The sequence below is a fragment of the Squalius cephalus genome (assembly GCF_949319135.1).
Source record: "Squalius cephalus genome assembly, chromosome: 6".
In the NCBI taxonomy this organism is placed as follows: domain Eukaryota; kingdom Metazoa; phylum Chordata; class Actinopteri; order Cypriniformes; family Leuciscidae; genus Squalius; species Squalius cephalus.
In genome coordinates, this window is record NC_137127.1 from 17583493 (window position 1) to 17608387 (window position 24895).

General features: G+C 37.8%; 2 protein-coding genes across 18 annotated transcripts in view; one reads left to right on the top strand and one right to left on the bottom strand.

Annotated features, from left to right (window-relative positions):
• Window positions 1-8415: 8415 nt before the first annotated feature.
• On the bottom strand, window positions 8416-11842 carry tnni1c (troponin I, skeletal, slow c). The gene is made up of 8 exons (XM_079874004.1): window positions 11733-11842; window positions 11574-11596; window positions 11276-11314; window positions 11084-11125; window positions 9520-9651; window positions 9182-9271; window positions 8918-9100; window positions 8416-8728 (listed from the first exon to the last, which is right to left on the bottom strand). The coding sequence occupies exons 5-8, from the start codon at window positions 9628-9630 to the stop codon at window positions 8627-8629; spliced, it is 486 nt and encodes a 161-aa protein (XP_079730130.1). The 5' UTR covers window positions 9631-9651; window positions 11084-11125; window positions 11276-11314; window positions 11574-11596; window positions 11733-11842; the 3' UTR covers window positions 8416-8626.
• A 3799-nt stretch (window positions 11843-15641) lies between these two features.
• c2cd5 (C2 calcium dependent domain containing 5) overlaps window positions 15642-24895 on the top strand; it is a 48401-nt gene continuing 39147 nt past the window's right edge. For 8 of the 17 annotated variants that reach the window (XM_079874015.1, XM_079874017.1, XM_079874019.1 and 5 more), the window contains exons 1-7: window positions 15642-15883; window positions 16998-17154; window positions 17293-17379; window positions 17463-17634; window positions 19253-19348; window positions 20356-20511; window positions 21583-21787. In XM_079874015.1, coding sequence (XP_079730141.1) covers window positions 17065-17154; window positions 17293-17379; window positions 17463-17634; window positions 19253-19348; window positions 20356-20511; window positions 21583-21787 — 806 coding nt within the window. In that variant the 5' untranslated portion in view covers window positions 15642-15883; window positions 16998-17064. Of the gene's footprint in view, window positions 15884-16997; window positions 17155-17292; window positions 17380-17462; window positions 17635-19252; window positions 19349-20355; window positions 20512-21582; window positions 21788-24073; window positions 24248-24895 lie in introns of all 17 variants that reach the window. The other 9 variants (XM_079874020.1, XM_079874009.1, XM_079874007.1 and 6 more) reach the window with 2 other exon arrangements.

Genomic DNA, 24895 nt, shown 5'->3' on the forward strand with positions numbered 1-24895 from the left:
TTAATTCAGGTTAGAAATGCCGATCCGTTTTTCAGGTCAATCGCATAAAGCCTGTCAAGAACACGTCTGTGCCATATTTCGTCCCCAAAATACAAAAGAAAGAAGACATTTTATTTTCCCGTAATATACATGAAAATTAAGCACATTTTAATTCCAAATTCTCATTACTGTAATGTTGAAAAATAAAGACACATTATTAAATTGAACGTCTGTTTACATCATGCCAGTAGTTGTTGTGATGCGTTAAATCTATGCTGATTTAAAACAAAAATCATATTTTGTTACTGTAATACAGTACAGGAAAACTAAAAGTTTCAAACATTCATTCTATTAATGAGAACTGTACAGATGTGCTTAATTGTCATTAAACCTACTGTCACAGTACCTTCATTGAAGGCTTCATTTTTTTTTTATCCAAAATGTAATTTTTTGGGGGAGGGGGAGGTATTGGGTATGAAATAGCCTTGTCTTTGTGATATTTGCCATTTTATAGTGAAATTCAAGGTGTTTTGATGATGATAAATGCCTTTTTTTTTGTACAAAAGAAAGGGATTTTCCTGATTTCCATGCAAGTTCTTCTGTGTTCATGACACATTCCAGCCATTAAACCCGGCTCATGTTGATTCAGACTGATTCAACCATGTGCAGTATTACTTAAAACAAATTAGATCTTAATAATATTCATCAAACACACACATAAAGACAGTGATGTGGTTTCTTGTTTTTATTCTGTGGGTTATCATTTGGTTTATGAGTGTGTATTGTGATGAATAACTGCCCAGTGAAAGCTGACCTAAGCCATGGTCATCTATAAGTGCCTTATGTTGTTTCATTTCAGATGGAAATCTACTGTACACTTCTTTTTGTGGGGATTTGGTGCTGGTTTTCCAGAGATTATTTTCAATGGTTATACATTCTCTAAATGTTACTGCCTTGCTGGGTTTCCTTTTTTTTTTTTTTTTTTTAAACAAACAAAAAATAGATGTAATGAATTGTAGATCTGACAGTCAATAGTGTCATTGTTTTTAATTTTTTCCATATATTTTTATATGAAGGATCTTCTTGTAGGAGGCAAAGTTAAAATGTCTCGTTGACGCAGATCACCAACAACCTTAAAATAAAAAGTCTCCAGGTTTTGTTTTGTTGAGGTGTGTATTTATGACCAGCCTTATCAATTGTTCGGTCAAAAGTGGAGTCATGTTTGTGATTGGCAGTGAAAATTCATTGATGAAGAACCTTCAACATGGTTTCTCTGATGCTAGACGTTTATACAGTTTGTGCCTTGTCTTTTATTAAAAAATTTGTGTTTGGATTGGAGTGTTTGGATTGGAATGACATGAAGCTGAGTGAATAATGACAAAATATTCATTTGTAGGTGGTTCCTTTTTAAATGCTATTTACTACCCATGTAATCCAGAGTTCTCGCAAGAGCACAAGTTGAATTTGCTCAGCGAGTTACTCTGGTGTCGAGTAATGATGCTCATTAAATATGCCCCTCGATCTGAGCTGCACCAATCACATCGGGTTATCTGATATAGGCGGGCCAGAGGCGAGCTAAACAGATGACGACAGCGCTGTGAAGTTGAAGTCATTAGTAAACATTGCAAGATGGCTATGGATGAACACCAGTTGTTTGAAACGGCTTTGGCCGCTACAATGAACGAGTTAGACTTGGCTTTTTATCTAAAACAGGAACAGAAGACGCCGCTCGAATCGTTCCTTTGCAAGAAGGACGTTTTTGCTGTTTTGCCGACCGGATACGGTAAGAGTATAATCTACCAGCAAAGCCCGTCTACGGAAAGCCTGTTCACTCCAACGCACTATTAAGTCCTATTGGTTGTAGTTCCAATCAGAGTTCCATTGGGGGCGCTCGCCATGAGTGCAAAATGAATGGGAGTCAATGGGGCTAGACGGCTAAATTTGTCTCCCTCACCCGATTGCCGTTGCGAAATCCCAGATTTGATTGTAGGTTTTGCAAGTTCAACATGGGTTATAGATCGAAAGTTGAATGAACGAGTACTTATTTCTTTTCGATTTCTTACAGGTTGAGTTGTTGCCCATAACACGTTAGCATTCTGCTAATGACGTCAGCATTCTGACGTCATTGACATTTTGAAATACTTTTTAAAGCAAATAAGTGACTCTAAAAAATCTAACACCAAGCAATGTGTAATTTCTTTGCATCCCCTTTCGAAAACAACATTCAAATTACTAAACAAATTATATCCTAAGAAAAGTGGATTTTGAGCGGTATAGCTCCAGACCTCCATTCATTCTGCACTCATCCTGTGTGCGCCCTCATATGGAGCAAGAGTGGAACTGCAACCGGAAGTTTATTGAGTGGCACTTCTCCCCTCATTAGACTTTCTCTGCTACCAGTTAGCTCCGCTGGTAGCTGGGGTTTATTGTTGTGATTGGTCATAGTGTTATCCAATTGCGTGCAGTGAGATTTTCAAACGCACGCTTGGTGCCGCCCCTCGAGCTGGGCAATTTTCATTAGTCGACGCCAGACCATTAATCTTTTAGATTTAGGTCTGGATTTCCAGGCTAGCTTTTTACCATTTCAGATGAAAAATATGCAATGAGGCCATTAAAGGCACACTATGCAGTTTCCGTTTTTGTCAAACAGCGACCCCTAGAGTCACTGTGGAGTACTTGTATTTAATGTTATTGTTGTAAATAGTTTCTCATTTTCTTTTCCATGACTCTTCGCCATGATTCACGTCTGAAATGTGTGTTAGTGTTTTCCATAGAGGCTGCTTCAAGTGTTGTTGATGTATGTGACGTTGTGCCGTAACGCAAGTCGTGATTCTCGCGAGATTTGGTGGGGCGCCACTGCTCAAACCTGCATTGCTGGTTTTGCCAGCGGCGTCCCCCCTGATTTGCTATCGGGATGATTCGCCTTACGAGTTCGTTCACCATAGAAATGATTTCGAAGCTGTTATATTAAGGTACAAATCTTGCATATACAGTGCCCTCCACAATTATTGAACCCCCTGGTAAATATGATCAAAATTGGCTGTAAAAAATAAATCTGCATCGATTATCCTTGTGATCTTTCATTCAAAAAATGTGCAAAATTCTAACCTTTCATTGAAGTAAAAGAATTGAAAGTGGGGGGAAAATCACATTATGAAATAAATGTTTTTCTCCAAAACACGTTGGCCACAATTATTGAAACCCTTTCATTAAATACTTTTTGCAATCTCCTTTTGCCAAGATACCAGCTCTGAGTCTTCTCCTATAATGCCTGATGAGTTTGGAGAATAACTGACAAGAGATCAGAGACCATTCCTCCACACAGAATCTCTCCAGATCCTTCAGATTCCCAGATCCATGTTGGTGCTTCTCCTCTTCAGTTCAGCCCACTCATCAAGTCAGGGGACTGAGACGGTCATGGCAGAAGCTTCATTTTGTGCTCCACAAACAAATTTTTGTTTTGATTTTGATGTTTGTTTTGGATCGTTGTCCTGATGGAAGATCCAACCACGGCCCATTATAAGATTTCTAGCAGAAGGCGTCAGGTTTTGATTTTTTATCTGTTGATATTTGATAGAATCCACAATGCCATGTATCTGAACAAGAAGTCCAGGACCTCCAGCAGAAAAATATGCCCACAACATTAAAGATCCAATGGTATATTAAATTGTACACATGGGGTACTTTTTATCCTTGTGTTCACCAAACCCATCTAGTGTGTTTGCTGCCAAAAAGCTCTGTTTTAGTCTCATCTGACCACAGAACCCTGTGTTGTTTGAAGATCCAGTCGTGTCTGACAATTAAATTTGCTGGAATTTGTTTTTGGATGAGCGAGGTGGTTTTTTTTTTAAACCCTCCCAAACAACATGTGGGGATGTAGGGGTTGTTTGATAATTTTTTTTTTAGGCTTTCTGACCCTAAGACTCAACTAATCTCTGCAATTCTCCATCTGTGATCCTTGGAGAGTCTTTGGCCACTCAAACTTTCATACTCGCCGTGCATTAAGACAGTATAGACACACGTCCTTTTCCTGGCAGATTCATAACATCTTTAGTTGGTTATAACTTCTTAATTATTGCCCTGATGGTCAAAATGGGGATTTTCAATTCTTTAGCTATTGTCTTACAGCCACTTTCTAGTTTGTGATGCTCAACAATCTTTTGCTACGCATCAGAACTGTATTCTGTGGTTTTACTCATTGTGATGGATGATTAAGGGGATTTGGCCTTTGTGTTTCCTCATATTTAAACTCCTGTGAAACACGAAGTCATAGCTGGACAGTTTCATGTTCCTAGTCACCCTGGTGTACTAAAAAAGGTAAATATTAATGGGAATATACTTCAGAGATATTTTACTCGTAAAAAATTCTAGGGGTTTCAATAATTGTGGCCAACATGTTTTGGAGAAAAACATTTATTTCATAATGTGATTTCCCCCCACTTTCAATTCTTTTACTTCAATGAAAGGTTAGATTTTTGCACATTTTTTGAATGAAAGATCACAAGGATAATCGATGCAGATTTATTTTTTACAGCCAATTTTGATCATATTTACCAGGGGGTTCAATAATTGTGGAGGGCACTGTAGTGTGCCTTTAAGGTCTGATGAATGAAAATCAAACATGAAAATAAGCTAGAAAAACATTTAGATCATACAGCTACGTAGCCCCTAAAGGGACATGGTGATGGAAAAAAATATGAGAAAAGTGATGAGGAAAAATTATGTCGACGCTTTTTTTTTTTTCTTCCTGGTTTTGCTGCTAGTCCATGGTTGAAGTGCCACCATCTCCTCAAAATGCAGGATTTGTTGATTCAACATTCAGAATTTATTTGTTGAACCACATTGAAACACCTTAGGTGTTTGGAGTTCACTGGAAAACCAGTCTGATCTCTTTCCCAGCTTTTAGATCTGTTGAAGCTGATGCGCAAGATGACCATCTGACTCAGACTGTTTCCATAAAATCTTGAAGATTTGAAAACAGTGAAGATGAAGAGAAAAATAGAGTCTTCTTCCCTGAAGACATTAATGAGCAATTCATGTACATGAGACTGAAAGATCTCACATTTTTCAGCAGATTCCAAACCTGGAAGATGTCAACATTAATTTTCGGTTGGATCTGTACCTCAGATGTTAGTCAAGGCTCCTGGGACATTTCGCAAATGCTTTTTGCCAAGGTGACATTTTTGACAACATCATTGGATTGACATCATCATATAGAGAGAAGCTAAAACAAGAGCTATAAACTACATCTGAATTGGCGAGTCCGTAATGGTTTAAAAACGTGGCACAGCAGACAAAGCTTTGCCAGGTGGTGAGTTTTATTTGGTATACGATCAACGTCAGCAGTGCATCACCTGTTTATGGCCTTTAATCAAATATTCCTTATTTTACTGTCTGACTGACATATTTTACTTCATTATGGCTAAAAATAAACTTCCTGATATTTGTTCTTCTGTCCAACACATATGTGGCAACCATATGTTAGTTTCATCATTCTTCTGTTACGTAACCCCTGTTTGTTGTGCCAAACTCTAAAAATAGCTGCTTGCATCTAAATGTGCATCATTGTTGTAATAAATAACTAGACCAAGACCTCAAAGAACATTTCTCAGTAGGCTACCGCAGTAAAATTCTCAGCATATGCTACTCCAAATGTAAATGATTTGTTGAAAGTGGAAGCAGGTACTTGTTTTGGGAAAAAAACAGGTTTGTTTTAAAAAAAAAAAAAAAGTAACATCCTTTTTTAATGCTTGAACTGCAGTAATGCTCCATCAGTACAATTTCCACTTACTGGGCACTTCCTAAAAGTGGAAAAATGCTGTGTCATGGGGAAAAAAATGGTCACTTGGATAAACATTCGGCATTCTATTTGACAAGTCTTGTACAGAAGTTATACATTTTGTTAGTTTTAAAAGTAAAACTCACCACTTAAAATGAAACTGTCACGGTTTGGGGTTGAGGAGATGAGGCGAGGACTCAAACACAGAAGAAGTATGGCTTTTATTAAGCAAAAAATAAAACAAAATACAAACAATAAGCCTACTACACCGAGGGGGAAAACATGACTTGACTACAGGAAGAACACACAAGGGTAAACATATGACAAGGAACCAGCACAGGACTGCATAAATAGGGAGAGCAAACAAAGCAGGTAAGGAGGGAGGACAGGTGGGGCAAATCAATCAATAGTCAGGCAACAAGGTGGGTGGGGTTAGACAATAGACAGGAGAGCACATGGCACAAGGAAACACATGACAAGCTATGTGCTCACACCAAACATGACAAAACAGGAATGTCAGAGCTCTGTCACAGAACCAAGAAATACAGACAGAAGTGACAGAACCCTGAGAGAAACACTGCAGCTGAAATTAAATCACCATGAAATCAGAAACGACCGTTCTTATTTTATTTTTTTTATGGAATATTGCATTATTTATTTGCATTAATGATTTATCCATGAACATTATTATTATTAAAAATGTTCTTGCCCTCATAACCTTTAATTAAAAGAACGTCTCTTCTCTGATGATGCGTTTACTGGCGCGACGGCGGCATTCAACAATCCAGTCAGTTACCAGTGGACAAAATCAAGTCCCGCCCTACATTTTATTTGGTTGTTCAAGAAGCTGTTTCATCACTCGGATGTAAGTCACAGTGGTGAAGAAAAGAGTATTTCAACTTCTGTTTTTTTTTGCTGACTTTAATATATAGCGCTTTCAATTTCAAATTCTGAAACAATCCACCAAAAATAGGTTCCCTATTCGTTCCGCTCGAATAGTAAAAGTAAATACAATAGCTTACCTAATTCCAGAGCATCTATTCTAGAAAGTTATATATAGGCCTACTGTAGCATACCCCCCACCTGCTGGTATGAGCTTGTGAAGGGTTAAAATGAGACTCTGACTTCTAATTGCCATGTTTAAATTCTGCAAATGCCTTTTAATTTTATACGTTGGGTTATATTTAGTGAAGGCTCACGTCTGTGCATTTATTTGGAGTTCTATATACGTGCACATTCACGTCTGCTGACAGCTGAACTCACCATAGTGCAAAGTACAATGCTCACACTCATTATCTAACTCAATTGTTTAAACTTTGACATGTTCAAAAGAGGTTTGTAATCTTATTTAAGTGTGAGAGTGTTAGCACACTGCATAGTACGCACTACTACAGCCTTTGATTTATTTGATTATTTCAACAGTAAATACTTTTAGCCTACATTGTTACAAAATATATATATTTAAAATAAGTGTTGTTCTTTTGAGCTTCCTATTTATTAAAGAAACCTGAAAAAAATGCATCAGGGTTTCCTTAAAAATACAGCATATTAGAATGATTTCTGGGGATAAACTGCTAGGTCTTTAGTCATTAATTTATTTTCTTTAAGACTGTTCATAAGTCAGTTACATAAAAACGTAGATTGGTCTAATTTGATACCGAAAATAAAGACCGATTACCCCTAACTAACTGCTAGTTGCTCATAGTTTTTAAGACACAGTCTTAACATAATGGCAATGTTCATACATTACAACTCTCCCCTAAAGGATCATGTGACACTGAAGATTGGAGTAATGATGCGGAAAATTCTGCTTTGCATCACAGGAATAAATTACATTTTAAAAATATATTTAAGTGGAAAACAGTATTTTAAATTATAATGTTATTTCACAATACTATGCTTTTACTGACCCCAAATAAAGGATTTTCTGCAGCATTTCTGCATATTTTTCCCATTTGTGCAAAAATTCTTTAATATTAGGCTACATTAAGTTCTATTTTTTTATAAAACATTTTAAATTCTGGTGAATCTAGTGATAATCACCAGAATAACAGGAATAAAAAAAAGTTAAATGTCTAAAATAAACACAAAAAAAAATGTCATGAAAGCAATGTCACAATGCAACAGCAAAAAAAATCAAAATATACTTTATTTTTTATTCTACATAGGCTACAAAGTATTTTGCATTCATTTTTGTTTTGATTTTGGGGTATTGTGTCTTGGAGATTCACACATTCACTGAATGTGTATGATGAGAATAATAAGAGTGTTAATCCCTGTCATAGTCGTGCTATTTTGAGGTGATAAACTATTCTTTCCACTCTACATCCCCGCCGTTGTTCATACAGTATGCCTGCCAAACCAGGCCACATTACATGTCCACAACTCATCTCTTTTGTCAGTCTCAGACAGGTGTTGACCAAATAAATCACTGCCAGAGACACTAACTTCTCATGTCCTTGAGCACAAACACAGCCAGTCACACAGTGTGAATATTCTGAGTGAGTCAATTGTCAATCCGTCAGTGGTGATTGTGACCTGACCTCACAGCCCTGATATGTAACCGGCTGTCAGTCACACAAGGTCGTGAAGTTCTATCCATCCAGTGTGTGCTAAAAATATCATGACAGTCTATTGTCATAATGAATCACACATAATTAGCATAATCAAAGGTTTAATAACCTTAAATTAAAGTCATATGAAACATTCCATATTCATAGAGTTACAAGCTTTCTTTAGAGATTTGTATTAATACATATTGTTTTGTTTTTTTATTGGTGATTTTCTTCATTTTGGACTTTACCGGTCACTAATAACAAATGCACACGCATACATATACACAATTATACACTCTTATATACACTCCTATCACTGTCCTCCACCAGCAGCATCAAACATCTTCTTCCTGCCCTCCATACCAGACATGGCCTCAACGTTCTTACGCCAGTCGCCCACCTCTGTCGACATAACCTGACAAAACAGAAATGCAGTTATGTCCAGAAACTGAAAACGTGTTTCCTTTATGCAGGTGAATCTCTAAAAACCTGTCAAGGACACTTAAAATGACAAATTTCTGCAGCATTTGCCCCATTAATGTAATGCAAAAGTTCTATTCTATGAAGTTTTATACAGTATGCTTGTTGTGTTCTGTGTGTGTACCTTCTCTTGTTTAATGTCTTCTTTCTTCACAGATTTGAGGTTGCCTCTGAGGTCCATGGAGCCCTTGTGTTTGGAGCCCAGAAGCGCTCTCATCATCTCATCCGCAGACACGCGCACCTTCCTCAGGGCAGGTTTCTTAAACTTCCCTCCTAAATCTTGCACCTTCAGCTTCAGCTCATGGATCTTTTACACACACATACACACTCTGTTCGTTACAGAAACATTTAGTGTGAGATTAGAAATGGTACATTCATTTATACTCACTTCTTTGTTGTTTTTATTGACTTTGGCCTCAAAGTCGTATCTCTCCTCGTCCACTGTGTCGACTTGGGCATGAAGTTGCCGACACAGTTTCTGGATGTGTAAAAATACTCATTCTTAATTATTACTGCTTCTCGTGTTTTTAAATTATATTATATAATAATAGTATTTTATAATATATCAAATTAAAAGAACACAATTGGAAATATGCAAATTGTGAGGTGACTGAAAAATATTAATGAATAAATCCGAACTATCTTGTTTTTAAGCTTCGATTCCGTCTAGATTCAAACTTCATGAGAAACATAATCTTAACATATCTTAACATATCTTTCACTAACCTGCAACTCCTCCATTTGGAGACCGGTTATTTGAAGAGGTGGAAGCTTCTCACTCAGATATTTCACCTTCTCGTCGTCACGATTGGCCGTTTCCTGTTCCAACTCCTCCATTGCTCTTTGAAGCAAAAGGATCTTGGAAAACAGAACACAAACAGACATTCTGTAGTTAAAAATAAATAAATAAAATGTTGTGTTTTCATGTTTTATGGGGACTTTCCATAGACATAATGATTTTTATACTGTACAATCTGTATATTCTATCCCCTAAGTATGGAGGCTTGTTTCCGCCACTGAATAATAAATAAATAATAATAATTGCGACTTTTTATCTCACAATTGCGAGTTTACATCTCGCAATTCTGACTTTATTTCTCAGAATTGCGAGATATAAAGTCAGAATTGCGTGAAATAAAGTCGCAATTGCGTGTTATAAAGTCAGAATTGCGAGATATAAAGTCAGAATTGCGTGTTATAAAGTCGGAATTCTGACTTTTTTTCTCGCAATTGCGACTTTATATCTCACAATTCTGACTTTATAACACGCAATTGCTACTTTATATCATGCAGTTCTGACTTTATATCTCCTAATTGCGACTTTATTTCTCAGAATTGCGACTTTATATCTCGCAATTGCGACTTTATTTCTCAGAATTGCGACTTTATATCTCGCAATTGCGACTTTATTTCTCAGAATTGCGACTTTATTTCTCACAATTCTGACTTCATATCTCGTAATTCTGAGAAAAAAAGTCACAATTCTGACTTGATATATCGCAATTGTGAGAAAAAAAGTCAGAATTGTGAGATAAAAAGTCGCAATTATTACTATTTATTTATTATTCAGTGGCGGAAACAAGCTTCCATACTTAAGCCTTAACCTAGCCTGACTACGTCAGACTTCGTACTTCCGCTCAATTTCATTTCGCTTCTGTACTCAGTCTGATACAGCGTCAGAGCTTTCTGTTTTACACCGGTCTGGAAACAGCCGGGCCAATCAACGAACAGAGGGCGGGCTGAGAGCCGTGACGTAGACGCTGATTGTACCGTGGATGCGTAGATTTACTTCACATAATGTGCAAAAGTCGTTCACAGCCATGTTCACTCCATAGACTGTGGTTCACTCCGGTATTTCGCTCGATGGTTTTGTTTTCGCATCATACATGTGTTTACAGTGGAAGTTAGATGCGGCTGAGCATGCGCATAACACACGCCATAACCAAACGTCATGTGATTGGCTTACGGGTAACCAATGATTTTAAACTTAAGACAAGCGCCCCCTAGCAAGAGAGAAAACACTTCTCTATTATGCCATTCCAGACTCTGTCTACGAAGCAAAGCAAAGTAGCAGAGTCTGGTATTACCAGGCTAGCCTTAACCTACCCATCACAGAAAACTTTCTGCATTTTTACATTTTCAAAACACTTCACTTAGTATGATTTATCAGCTGTTTTCCTCATGAGGACCAAAAATGTCACCACAAGGATTTTGGATATTGCCCCATAATGTAGGGTTTACCAGGACCCCCCTTCCTCCCCCAACCCACACACACACACACACACCATACCTTCAGGGAGAGTTTTCGAGATGCAGAGATCTTAGACTTTGGCTAAAAAGGGGGGAAAGAAAGTGATTAAAGTGAATGACTAGTTAATCCCAAGTTTTATGCAATATGTTCTGTCATTCAACAATGTATAGATGAATGTATAAGTCACAATTATCATAATCACAATATACTGTTGAATATGCTGGTGAATACCTTGGCTTGTACTCCCCGAGGGGCCAATGGACCAGGTGCCTTTTGATGAAAATTCAAATAAAGTAAAAATACATAGTATAAATCACATTGTCCATATCAGAAAATTATTGTATAATATAATTAAGGTTTAAAGGTTTTAACCCTTTAACTAATTATGTTTAACTAACACAATTTACTTACATCGCTGCGGATTTGTATGTTTGTTGGTGGTTGCAAAGAGAAAAAGAAGAAAATAATAAATACAAAGATGTGTGTTCATGTTTCACAGAGTAACGCAAAAACAGTGCATAAAAACTACTTACTCGTCTGCCATCGTGAAACCTGTGATATCGGAAATAAAAAAATAAACAATGATGTATAGTTGCAATCACAATACTAAACTAAATAAATCTTGTTGATCCAGTGTTGAGAGATGTCTAGGAAAGTGGTAGCTGACACAAAGAGATGTGTGTGTTACCTGAGGTGTTGCCTGTTGGGTCAAACCAGCTTCTGAAAGCACAATGGACAGAGACAATTGTTTTTATGTGTGACAGGCAACAGCTTTGTAATTTTAGCTCCCAGAGACAGGAATGAGAATGAATGGGCAGCTGTCCTCAACATATCAGAGCCTGGGCGTGTGTTTGTGTGTCCTACGCCACAAGGACAAAGCAATTCAAAGCCTACTATGTGACTCAAATAATTTTAATATGCATCTTTAATACAATATAGCAGACAAAAATGGCATATCCTATAAAAATTCAAACAGGAACAGTATAAGGAAAAGTCCTTCGACTAAAAATGACTGCCTGACACATCTGTAAATTACAGGTTGTTAACTCTTCACCTCGAATACGTTACAGTCAAATAACAAGACATAGCATAAAGCAAAGGTTTTCATCCATTAGTCATAGGACAGAACAATCAGCACCTGCTCACTCTCACAAAAGCAAACCTCACTTCCATAAATACTCATTTTAAACACCATTTGCCCACCAACCCTGGACCTAAAATATGATCTCACTGTGTTTTAAACACCTATTGTTCTTTAATGCATTTTGTAGTGCGTTTGAAACCAAGAACAAGTGTTTATATGACCACATAGTTTTTGTATTGGTGTATTCTTAGTGATATAAATACTTGACTCTTGATTAAGACCATTTGGACGTTCAGGTCATCAGATCTGGCAAAACTTTAAATGCTGATCATTTATTTATCAAATTTTTTTTGTTCTTGACCAAAAAGTCCTTTTGGATTCAGTGAGAAAAAACTTTTTCATTCATTCAGTTCACTTTTCTATATGGATAGAGGAGGCATGACTGGCACTGACTCTATACAGGCGGATGGTTTCGACAGCTTGGGGTGTCAGGAATATCTCTCATGCATCCCCTTGCATATTTGAGCTCAAATTAGCTAATTTCCTCCTAAGGCAGCTCAATGAGGTGAAAAAACCCTTTGATCCAAGGGTTCATTTGAAACTAAGCCAATATTTACGAGGTATTGAATTGATCCTTACAACAGAAGCCCAAACTACTTAACTTACCCCCCTAACACACAAACATACAAACTCCAGACTCACAAATGATGCCAACAAATGCACTCATGCATATAAAAATAGTCTTTGATGACAATATATCAGTTATGGATTTTATGTAACATGATGCTTGCTTATGTAATGGTTATTGTTAGACACCTATTGTTAGGTCATCTCTGCAGTATGCCTAACTCTGCAACATAAAAAAAAATGAATATAGGCTACTTGTGTTCGGAGGTTTTTATAAAACAATAAAAGGGTGTAAAAAATAGGCTCTGGTCAAGTAAAGTAATATATAATTTTTAATCATCTTGGATAAGTATTAATCCTTGACTCTTGATTACTTAGCAAGGACCACTGTCAGGACCATAGGCTATATAAATATGGACCATATATATACAATTATGAATATATATATATACATATATATACATACACACATATTATATATATATATATATATATTTTATTATTATTATTTTATTATTGTACAAATTTTTGTAATTTATCATTCAAGATGGAATGTTTTAAAGTGTGAGAAAAACCAATTGATATTACAAACATCACATAATTCATAATAATTCATCAAATCTAATAGAGCTATCTAATAGTGCAGCTCAATAATAAATAGGCCTGATTATTATATCAAGCTCTGGTCAAATTAATAATAGCCTAATGTATATATTTAACTTTATATATATATATAAAGGGCCTATACACACACACACACACACTGTATATACACTGTATACACACACACTGGGGCGTTTCCTCTGAGGAGGCAAGGGAGGCAGTGTCTCCTCAAAGAAACTGGATGAGAAAATAATCGATATTACCAACAAAAAAAACAGCACAAATATTACAAAATTTGACAAGCGAATGAATCACTCCTTTTTCTAAAGTTACACGGTCCAACAGCGACACCAGCAGGTAAAGTTACAGCGGGAGGCTTGCCTCTCCTGAGTCCATTGACTTTTGACAGATGGGGGAATGGGGAAAAGTCACGTGAGAGGGGGCAATGCCTCCATCATGCTATGATTGGATATAATCGGTTATGTTTGGATATGGTTGGTTCCTGCGACCCCGCCTCTTGTTTTCGTGAGCACAGAGTGGTGCAGGTATGACATCACTTTGTAGGCCAAATCATGAAAGCGAGTTAGCATTTTAGCACTTCCGGTTCCATCGTCCCTAAGTCAATGGGTTTTTTAATGGGATTTTGGTTAAATGGTCTGTAACGAACACAAGTTCAAGACACTTTCACATTTTATTCCACAACATACAATACAACAATATTACCCCACTCGTGATTTTTTGAAGCTGTTATGTGTCTTGAAAAAGGCTAACAAGTGGCTAAATGTGAAAACAGAGGCAGTCGGGGACATTAAACGTCATCACGCCGAACAGATAAGCTCAGTCCGCTTTCACAGCTTCTTTATGCTTGTAATTGAGCTCTGCTCTTATAAACTCAAATGTTCTGGGAAAATGTTTTAAGATAAAAACTGAAAGAGTTGTCAGAAGCTAGTGATGGTGACGTTGAATTCGTGGGACTGTGGTGTAGTTTTTTTATAGCCTACCTTTAGCCTTTTACTTCTGGCGACTGCATTGAGGCTTCAAAATTCATAAAAGTTGTATTCATCTGTGATAATTATACTGATGGACAAAATGTGCAAGTATCACAAACTGTTGTTGATCATAGAGCTTGTTTTCAGTGATAATCCAAGCCTATGGGAAAATCCCCTTTTTTTGTCAAGGGAAACAATGTGATGCTAACTGCCGGTTGGCCTACAAAGTGACCTCATACCTCATGCTCTAGTCTGAATGAACAAAATTATGAAAAAAAGACTAATTAAAGACAACTCAACCACGTAGATATCACTGCGTTATGCCACATCAAATTCAAATTTGAAACGGCCTGAAAACATGATGACTGTGGGTTTTATTTAGTGAGCAATCAGCGTGGTGAAGTTAAAGGTACATCTTCATGTGACCAGTGTTTACCGAGCTTGATGACTGATGAAAATAAGTTGACTATTAAAAAGAACAGCTGAACATCAGTTCACAAATAAAATATATTGTTTAAATTGTTACCACCTTTAGTTGTTTTAGAATAGCCTAAATGTAAAAATGCGTTAAAAAATCTAACTTGATGAGATTTATGATTGGTTTAAAAAAAATGTGAAGATTAATTACATACGGTAACGTTAGTGTAAATACAAAATAGAACTGAATGAATTTACATTTGATATATATATATATATATATATATATATATATATATATATATATATATATATATAAACTGCACAGTGCACACCCATAGGCTATATAGTATTAAAAATGTCTTTATATTTTTTTATAATGAATGTCTGTATCTTTTTTTTAACTTGTAGGCCTTTTTGTTGTGTATGATTTCCATCTTTAACAATTTAGAGTTTCATAGGCTACTTTATCTGATAAATTACAACCATGTGAACATGAGCTAAACATGTTTTATGTTGCATTAAGCACCAGTATGTGTGTTTACACATGCTAGCCTACATACATACTGTAGGAAGGTCCCAGTTGGATAGCACGCAGTGTTTAATAATAGTAGGCTAATAATCCACTGCCTGACTTGGCTCTGGATGCAATGGGATTAACGTTATTTACACTGACTTTTAATCCTCGACGATTGTAAAAAGTCAAATGCTTATTTGTCCAGTTATTTTAATAGCGTGAAGATCTAAGATAGACGTGATGGAAAAAAAACTTTGGATGAAAGTTTTTAATATTTAAAAATATTTCAAATCAGCACACATCTGACCCAAATGGCATCAATGTCCGTGACCCGGATGTGCTCTGACGTGCCCGCCTCCCAGTCCCAACTGCGTGAGCGATGCGCCAGAATCTGCGAAAGCTGTTTCATTTGACAGACGATTTTAATTTTGAAAATTAGCCTTATAAACATCTACATTTTGGTATGATTGCGACCAAAATGCAACACAGAATCGACGCTGCACCTTCCTGAGATCTAATCATGATACAAGAAGCGTTTCAATCGGCACGAGGATCTATGGAGAGACTTTAATGTCAGATTGAACCGCTAAGGTGAAACTCTGGTGAGCTGACATAATCAAAAACACTAAAATAACCTCATCTATCTGTAGTTTATCCACAGATCTGTATTGAAACATGCTTTTGTATCAAATATAGTGCTGCTGTGATATATTGACAATGTGAATGCAGCTAAACTGCTTACTGCCTGAACCATACAGAGCTAACGCTATGCATAACGTTATATATGATTTGTATAAGAATTATTATCGATTTATGTCTTTCATAAAATGTTTTGGGGTTCTTATTTTACGTTTTGATTTTGTTAAAATAATAATGTGCATGAGACTGCTAACCGTGAGGTGAACCTAGAAATGTACATATTGATTAGCTGTATTATTTAATTATTTTCTCAAAATTATGCAAAGATCATGTTTACGTGACTACTGTTACTGCTTTTTTACATGAACAAGGTGCATGCAGTAGTTATATATTGCTTCTTCGCTTTAGAATATTGGTCCGGTCAAGTCATGTCGAAAATATCGTATTTACGAGTTGAACGCACATTAACGCAACGTAAATACGAGTGGGAAACTCGGGGTTTACGAGTTGGGAGTGTGTCAGTGAGAATATGGTGGCTGAACACCACAATATTTATTGGTATTTAGCAGTGACATAATGACGTCGTTATTATTATTAGTATTTTTTTTTTTTTTTACAACAAAATGACCTAATTCCCTGCACAAAATATAATAGAATTATAATATAACAATATAGCCTAATATGTAAAGATAAAGTTTACAGTGGCTTCATAAATGATTTAGAAACCTATAAAAGCAAAACACTCCTGATGATGCACATTTTGGTCTTCATTTCCTGAAAGTAGAGTTTAAAAACCTTGCTGTATTTTGTGTGTAATTAATTAATAGAAGGTACACTACCATCTTGCTCTGATGAAAGTGACTTGAACGCACCTGACTTAAAAACAAGACTTCCCATTTCGTAAATATGAATTTCCCAGGAGGATTTGAACGCACCATATATCTGCTGCATTAGTCCCTGGCCCTTCTGTCTGTCCTCTAGTCTAATCTGTCAAAAGCACCTGTTGTGTTCACATGTTTCAAGTATGAATGTATGTGGGTCAGGTTGCTTATGATTTGTTTATTTTTTCCTTTTTAGCCTTGATCCAGTGTGGAAACAGAATGTTTGTGTTTATGTGTGTTTAAATAAGAAGATTAGAGGAATAATGCCTGGGAAGTTAAAGGCGAAGATTGTTGCAGGGCGGCACCTGCCCGTCATGGACCGTGCCAGCGATCTCACTGATGCCTTCGTGGAGGTCAGTTGAGCACCTGTCTATTAATAAAGTCACTCTGCTCTGCACATTAGTTCAAAAATGCTGCTTGATCCAGCTCAAGTTTTGAGGAACAGCCCTTGTTATGTCGCAGATCAGCACTTATAAAGTTTCGTTCCACAGGTGAAGTTCGGAAACACAACATTTAAAACGGATGTGTACCCCAAGTCCCTGAATCCTCAGTGGAATTCTGAGTGGTTCAAATTCGAGGTAAGGTCTTCCTTCTTTTTTTCTGCTATAGTTTGGGCTTTTATGGAGTTTATTTCCTATGTTTATCTTTCTTTTTCCTTCAGGTGGATGATGAAGATTTGCAGGATGAGCCGTTGCAGATAACTGTTCTTGACCATGACACATACAGCGCTAATGATGCTATTGGAAAGGTGTACATTGACATTGATCCATTACTCTGCAGTGAAGCTGCTACGGTCATCTCTGGCTGGCTCCCCATTTATGACACTATACATGGTGTGTATCCATAAGCAAATTTAGGGCTCTTTCACATCTGGCTCGTTTGGAGTGTTTGTTTTGGAACCTGGCACATTTTCTCCCATAGTTCAGTTCAATAGGCATAAACGAAGACTGCAATCGCGCTCAGATCCACACCAAAACAATCGGTCCGAGATCGCCTGAACGAGGTGGTCTCTGCCTGCTTAAAAACAAACTCTGGAGTGGTTCGCTTGTGGTGAGACAGCAATCTTGAACCCAACAGACCAGTCTGTATCACAATCAGTGCCGTCGCAGGTGGGGTGCGAGGCCCTGTGCGAACTTGAAATGCGAAGCCCTGCTCTTTGATGTGGATGCTCAAATGCGCATGAATAACAGTCACACGGACGTAGCTGTTCTAGTTCTATTGCACGCATAATCTCGCAGCAATTCGTTTTTATCTAGTAGAATAATGCAGCATAATAATGCACATAGTCTCAGCTATGACTTTTTGCTATTAACGAGTGGCTTTACATCAAGTCAGCTCGAGAATTTTAGTGATCCATACATAGATCCGCCTATTATGTCATTGTGTATCTCAGTGGTCCAGTGGTAGAACTTTCGCCTAGCGTGTCAGAGGTTCTCGGTTCTAATCCGCACTTGTATAGTTTTTTTTCTCATATAGTTTTTTTTTCCTCATCAAAACCGATTATGTTCATCAGTGGTTGTATATCAAGCAGGGACATGTTTGTGTGCATTATGTTTTGTGATTTCACCAGAACGAATAGAGTATCCGTAAACGGATTGAAGCGCGTGTCCGAGACAGTGCGGCGTGTGCGCGAGCCACACGAGAAAACACTGTATCCGCACCACTGATCGCAGCGGCAACGAGCACTTTGATCACTTGATTTAACACATTTCAGCGCTAGATCGTCTCTTATTTAAAAAACGAACGGAATGAATGCTCTGCCAGTTAACTGGATATGTTTTATTTATTTGTAGAATTGTTACATTCGTGCCGCGAGATGTTTTAAAAAGTGGTGGGGACAAAAAAAAAAAAACAACAGCAGGATTGCGAGGCCCCCCTAGTGGCGCGAGGCCCTGTGCGGTTGCACAGTTCGCACAGTCTATGCGACGACTCTGATCACAATATATGATGAGTAATTACATGTGTTGTGTGAAAAAGCAGCAGTGTTTGCTTCCTTAATGCCTCTCAATATGAATCATGGGCTGAAGTTGAAATTTGGTCAGACGAACATATTTCAGAAGGCCAAAACACATAAAAATACAGACGAGGCCTTGATCCTTGCTCAAAATGATTAAGTAATATAACGGCAGCTACAAAAAAAGCCATAATAAGCCTCCGAAGCTGTTTATTGGATGACCGCTATGGGCGGAATCCCGGAACATAAACAGGTGCACACTGTCCAATGAGAGGACCGGTTACTACTCGCACGTGACTTGTATTAACAAGTTTTGGTCCGTTTAGAAATGTTGCCTTGTAAAAGCGAGCAAAACCAAGAAGAAATTGAAACAGTGTAACATTTTTAATCCCTGTTTCGGAACAAAGCAAGCAAACAATCTACAGGTCTGAAAACACCCTTAGTCTGTAATATCAAAGAGTTGTGAATTGTTTTGTTGATGACATGCTTGTGTTCAGGTATAAGAGGGGAAATAAATGTACTGGTGAAGGTGGATCTCTTCAACGACTTGAACCGCTTCAGACAGTCTTCATGTGGGGTCAAATTCTTCTGTAGTAAGTATCTACATCATCTGCTTCCATTGCCTCCTGTCCTTCCTTCCTTTAATCCATCTGACAATCTGCTTCCTCCACTATCTACCCTGCTCAGCTCACTTTTCTCTCTTTATTTTTATCTTCCTCTGAGAATTTTTACTCACGTTGGGTCTCATTCACTAAGCACGTATGAATGATTTTAATAACAAATCACAAAATTTATTCTAAATTTACGAACAAATATAGGAACAACTGAAACCACACGTACGCAAAAAGCACTTACTCTGTATGGCCTTATAATCATGTAAAGAAGTTATATTTCATCCTTAAATACATTTAATCATATAGGCTACAGTAAAAGAGTAAGAAAAGCTGTGTTCTAGCTTCAGCTGCGAGGTTTCTCTGAATAACGCAGATATACACGTATGTACAGCTGGCTAATAAGAGGTCTGCAATCTGGGTCTGTATAAAGTGTTTATTGTGAGAACTAGTGAAAATGGCACACTTGCCATTACTTGAGGATCGTGCGAGAGTGCGCCTGCAAACAGCGGCAAGTTTGACGAGACACGAGAGTGACGAAAGGCTGTGAGGAAAGCGTGTGCGCGAAGCCCATATATGGAGATGGTTTGGGCGTGTTTTATGCAAATGACTAACCTCATGCACTCGGCCGTTCATTTAGAATACGCCGAATTCACTAACATCAGAACGATGTTAAGAACAAATTCATGTGCGTACAAACGTGTTGTTCTCTTGAAGTTCTCTTGTTCGTTTCAAAGCAGCTTTATAGAAAATGCACAAGTCCACATTACAATTTAGAGTGATCTGTTATCAGAGGTAACAGTCAAAGTTATGTATTTCAGAAATCTGCATATACAAAATCACAGTTAGCGAAAATTTTTATTAATTTAAACAATGGAATAATTTAATGAAGAAACAATGAGCTCATTGAAGTAATGAATCCTGTGCATACAAATACGAAATAATCCACGCAGTTATTAGTGAATGAGACCCATTCTGTTTTTCTTCAGCAACCTCCATTCCCCGATGTTACCGGGCCGTTATCATTCATGGCTTTGTGGAAGAGCTTGTGGTGAATGAGGATCCAGAGTACCAGTGGATCGACCGTATCAGAACCCCTCGTGCATCCAACGAGGCCCGACAGAGACTCATCTTTCTCATGTCAGGTACCTATACACAAACGGTGTTCAAGAGAGACTGAAAGATATATGTAGGAGATATGAATTGTTCCAATAGTTTTCATAAGTTGCCAGTAGGGGTGTAACGGTACACGCATTCATACTGAAATATTTTGGTACGGGTCTTTCATTTCGGTACACGTGCACTGAATGAATACAGTGTTGTTTTAAACACTGTAAGTGTGGAACTTCTCTGTGTGTGAAATGAGTTTCCCCCATAGGGTGGGACAGTGAGCTGCTGCCGGATAAATGCACGATTCAAGTCGTCTTAAACATGAGATGTGCTTCAAGCTAAATCATAAACCTGATGTCTATGAAAGTCTGATGTGCGTTGTTTAATGCATTTGAGATGCACAGCTTACATCTCACAGTTGTATACTTGCCTGTAAATGTTACAAATTCATGCAAGTACTTCCATTTCATGTAAAGCATTATCCTGAAAGCAAGTGAGTCTAGTTTAACTTCACAAAGGTGGGCATGTTGACATAATTTTTGTGTGATTTTGTACATTTAAGTGCAAGACTTGAAAGAGAACTCAATATTTGCGCTCCGTCTGAGACGCGACTTTCTGTGCGCGCGCTTCGGATGAACGCATACACAAACTTCTCACAGTGCGCATGAGTTCTCATTTGCGTCTTCTTGCTCTTGAATGTTTAAATTGGCAAGGCTTAAATGAGTTTAGTTTAAACACAGATAGCAACATGTGCTGTTCAGGTCTCACCTGCGCTTGTTTGCTCTCAACACCCGGCGTAAACGACTGGTCATATTAGAGCATACGGCACTCGCATTGAACAAAGTTTAGGGGAAAGAAGAATTCATATCCATCAATAAACATACATTAGCCTAACTGTCTGTTTTATGCGTTGCTATTTTTAACAAACCATATTATAGATTTGCCCAATATTATTGAGTATTTGCCTTTTTTCACACACACAAAAAGGCACCACAACTTACTTAAAGACAACTTACTGTGTCACTGTGTGCAATCTGAGACACTCCTGACAATATTTTCTTGGCTCGTGTGGTGGGTGTGTAAATGCATACGTGTTTCTGTTGTAGGTGAATTGCAGAGGAAGATAGGTCTGAAGGTGCTGGAGATGGGAGGGAATGCAGTGGTTGGGTACCTGCAGTGTTTTGATCTGGAAGGGGAATCAGGCCTTGTGGTTCGTGCCATCGGGACAGCCTGCACACTTGAGAAAATCAGCACATTCCCTGCCACAGCCACACTCCCCAGCAACTCCTCTCCTTCAAAAGACATAAAAGAGTAAGTGTCACAACACACACAAACCACCTCTCTTCCAAATCAAATATATAATGCCACTGTTCATGCGTATGTGCATGTCAGCATCAAGTCTTGCATTTGGAAATTGTGGTTGTTTTGCTTTTCTTACAGCTATCTCAGTTCATTTGCAGTACATTTGACTAGATTTCTTTTAAAATGAAAACAAGAATTGGTCCCACTTTATAATAAGTGGCTTTAAGTACTATGTACTTACATTGAAAAATAAGTACAATGTACTTATTGTGTGGATGTTGAATTGTAAAACACTTTTGTTGCTATTGAGGTGTGATACTGGTAAGGTTAGGGTCAGGTGTGGTGGTATGGGTAGGTTTAAGGGTGGGTTAAGGTGTAAGGGAAGGGTCAACAGTGTAATTACGAATGTAACTGCATACATAAATTACAGTTGTAATTACATGCAGGTATTTTTTAAAATATAAGTACAATGTAAAAACATGTATTTACACAATAAGTCTATTGTATCAAATTATTAATTTCAATGACAGTATATAGTACTTAAAGCCACTTAATATAAAGTGGGACCCAAGAATTAAATTTTGTATTAGAAATGAATGTGTTGTACATGGGTTATTATTTTAGAAATCAAAACGCATCCATGCAATTTTACACCCCTTTAATGAAATAAGAATAGAGGCTGTTTGTTTTGAAGTTTCACTCACTGTACACTGCCATTCAAAACTTTGGGGTCTTTAAGTCTCTTATGCTCACCAAAAAGTCAAACATAAATACAGTAAAAACATTAATATTGTGAAATAGTTTTACAATTTAATGTTTAATTAATTTAAAAGTCTGTTTTCTTTTTGGATATATTTTAAAATGTAATTTATTCCTTTGATGCAAAGCTGAATTTTCAGCATCATCACTCCAGTCTTCAGTGTCACATGATCATTCAGAAATCATTGTAATATGCTGATTTGCTGCTCAAGAAAACTGTTGAAATCAGTAGTGCTGCTTATTAGTTTTGTAGAAACTCCGATACCTTTTCTTAATTCTGTTTTAAAGATAGAAAGTTCAAAATAACAGCATTTATTTTAAATATAATTTTTTGATCAATTTAATACAACCTTGCTGAATAAATATTAATTTCTTTAAAAAAAAAAAGTATTGACCCCAAACTTTTGAACGTTAGTGTATCATCATGATTATGTTTGCATCTATTTATTTTAGCAGACATTTTTATCCCCAGCAACTTATCAAAATAATTTATTAAAATGTTCTAACATTCCTTTGGTTTTATTAAACAGGTATTAATGCAACATGAAAAATGCTGTACGATTGCTCACTGTTTTCTGTTTTTATATTTATATTTATAAATGAGTATGAGGGTGTGTGTGTTTGTTTTATGAGTTGCTGTTTTATAATTTCTACAAAAATGCATTCTCAACACACAAACACACCACAATCTTGTCCTCCCCTGCATGTCCTCTTTCTCCCTCTTGCTCTCCCTCGCTGTCTTTTTTCTGACGTTCTCCTGCATGCTGCATCTCTCTTGCACTAGCATGCGTTTGCTTTAGACTGCTTAAAGATTAAATGCTGTACAGTTGTGCATTTCAGAACTAGCCGTGGTTTGCATCCGGAGTCCTGCCTTGAGTCTGTTGTGTTTTGTGTTTGTGTTGTCTTTCCACTTGCTCTCTAAGGAGCTAAGAACATTTGAATGGCAGTGACTTGCCTAACTAGACAGCATTTTTGGGTGCCGTCTAGGTAGTCAGCTCACTAGGTTTTAAGAAACAGACGATATTTCCTACCTGTCGGTTTTTGATGCGGTCTACTTTGGGGGTTTGCGTAGGGGTGGGATTCTTTAAAGGGTTAGTTCACCCAAAAAATACTCACCCTCAAGCCATCCTTGGTGTATATGACACAATCAGAGTCATAGCCATCATAGATAGCGGCAGATCTACTTTAGATAGATCTAACTATCAGATGTTTTGTCCTTACCACATGAATGTTTACATAAATTTTGCGCCCTGCAGGACGAACACAAAGAAAGCGCACATGAGCATTTGAAAGCAAACGTCTGTCAGTAATTGAGTTTCATGTATCGAATTTATACTGCATTTCAAATGGCATTAATGATGAAAACATTGAAATGCTGAGAGAATAGATTTTTTTTGTCTCCCACCCCTATGTGTGCGCGTGCATGTTCTTGTTATGTCAATGTTACGTGTGTGCGTCCGAGTTCTCTGTGATTGTACTGTACACAGTGGGTGCATGTGTGTTTAATGTATGAAAAATGGGTGAATGTGTGTGTAGCTCTCCGCAGGCTGCTCCTTCCACTCTCGGATGTCGTTCCACACACAGCAGTCCAGTTCACAGTGCGAGCAGTCGTCTTTCTCAGGGCTTCTCCGTGTCTGTGCCGACACTGCTGTTCGCCGGTATGAAACCCAGACACAGGAGCTCAGAAGCCCCCAGAGCCAGGCAGTGTAGGCAGGTACCCCACGACCCCCATGACCCCGCCACGGACCTCTCACCACCCCCTTGTTCTTCATTGGCAGACAGCTACGACATCACCAGACCCCCCCCCTCCCTTCAGCTGCCAAAGCAACCTCGTTTACAGCTTTAAAACACCTCTGACCAATCAGTGAGCTGCATTCAGCTGTCACTCACAGAGTATAACCAATCAAAGGTGTGGGTTTAGCTTCTGTGTTTTTAAGTTGTGCGTGCGTTCCTTTTATTCACAGGCAGGGTTGTTGAATTTTACATTTTGGCCTTGTAAAGGCAGTAGTCGACCCTTGTTATCAAAGCGTTGTGCTTTGGTTGGCTGAAACACGCTTCTTGTTCATCTCATTTGCATTCTGGCTCTTTTTTGGTTTTCACAGTGTTGGATTTTTTTCCATTTATTTTGTTCTATCCCGCCCACTACATCGCGTGCTTTCCTGTCTCTTCTTGACATCCTCACGCTCTACCCTTTCAGCAGCAAGCAGTCATCACTTTTCCTTCTTTCTTTCTCTACCTCTATTCCTTCTTCACACATAAACACACACACACGCATGCACACGCTCAAACACACGCACACGGGCACAGTCCTCATGTATGACCCTGTGAGTCCGTGTGTGTTGATGGTGTGTGTTACTC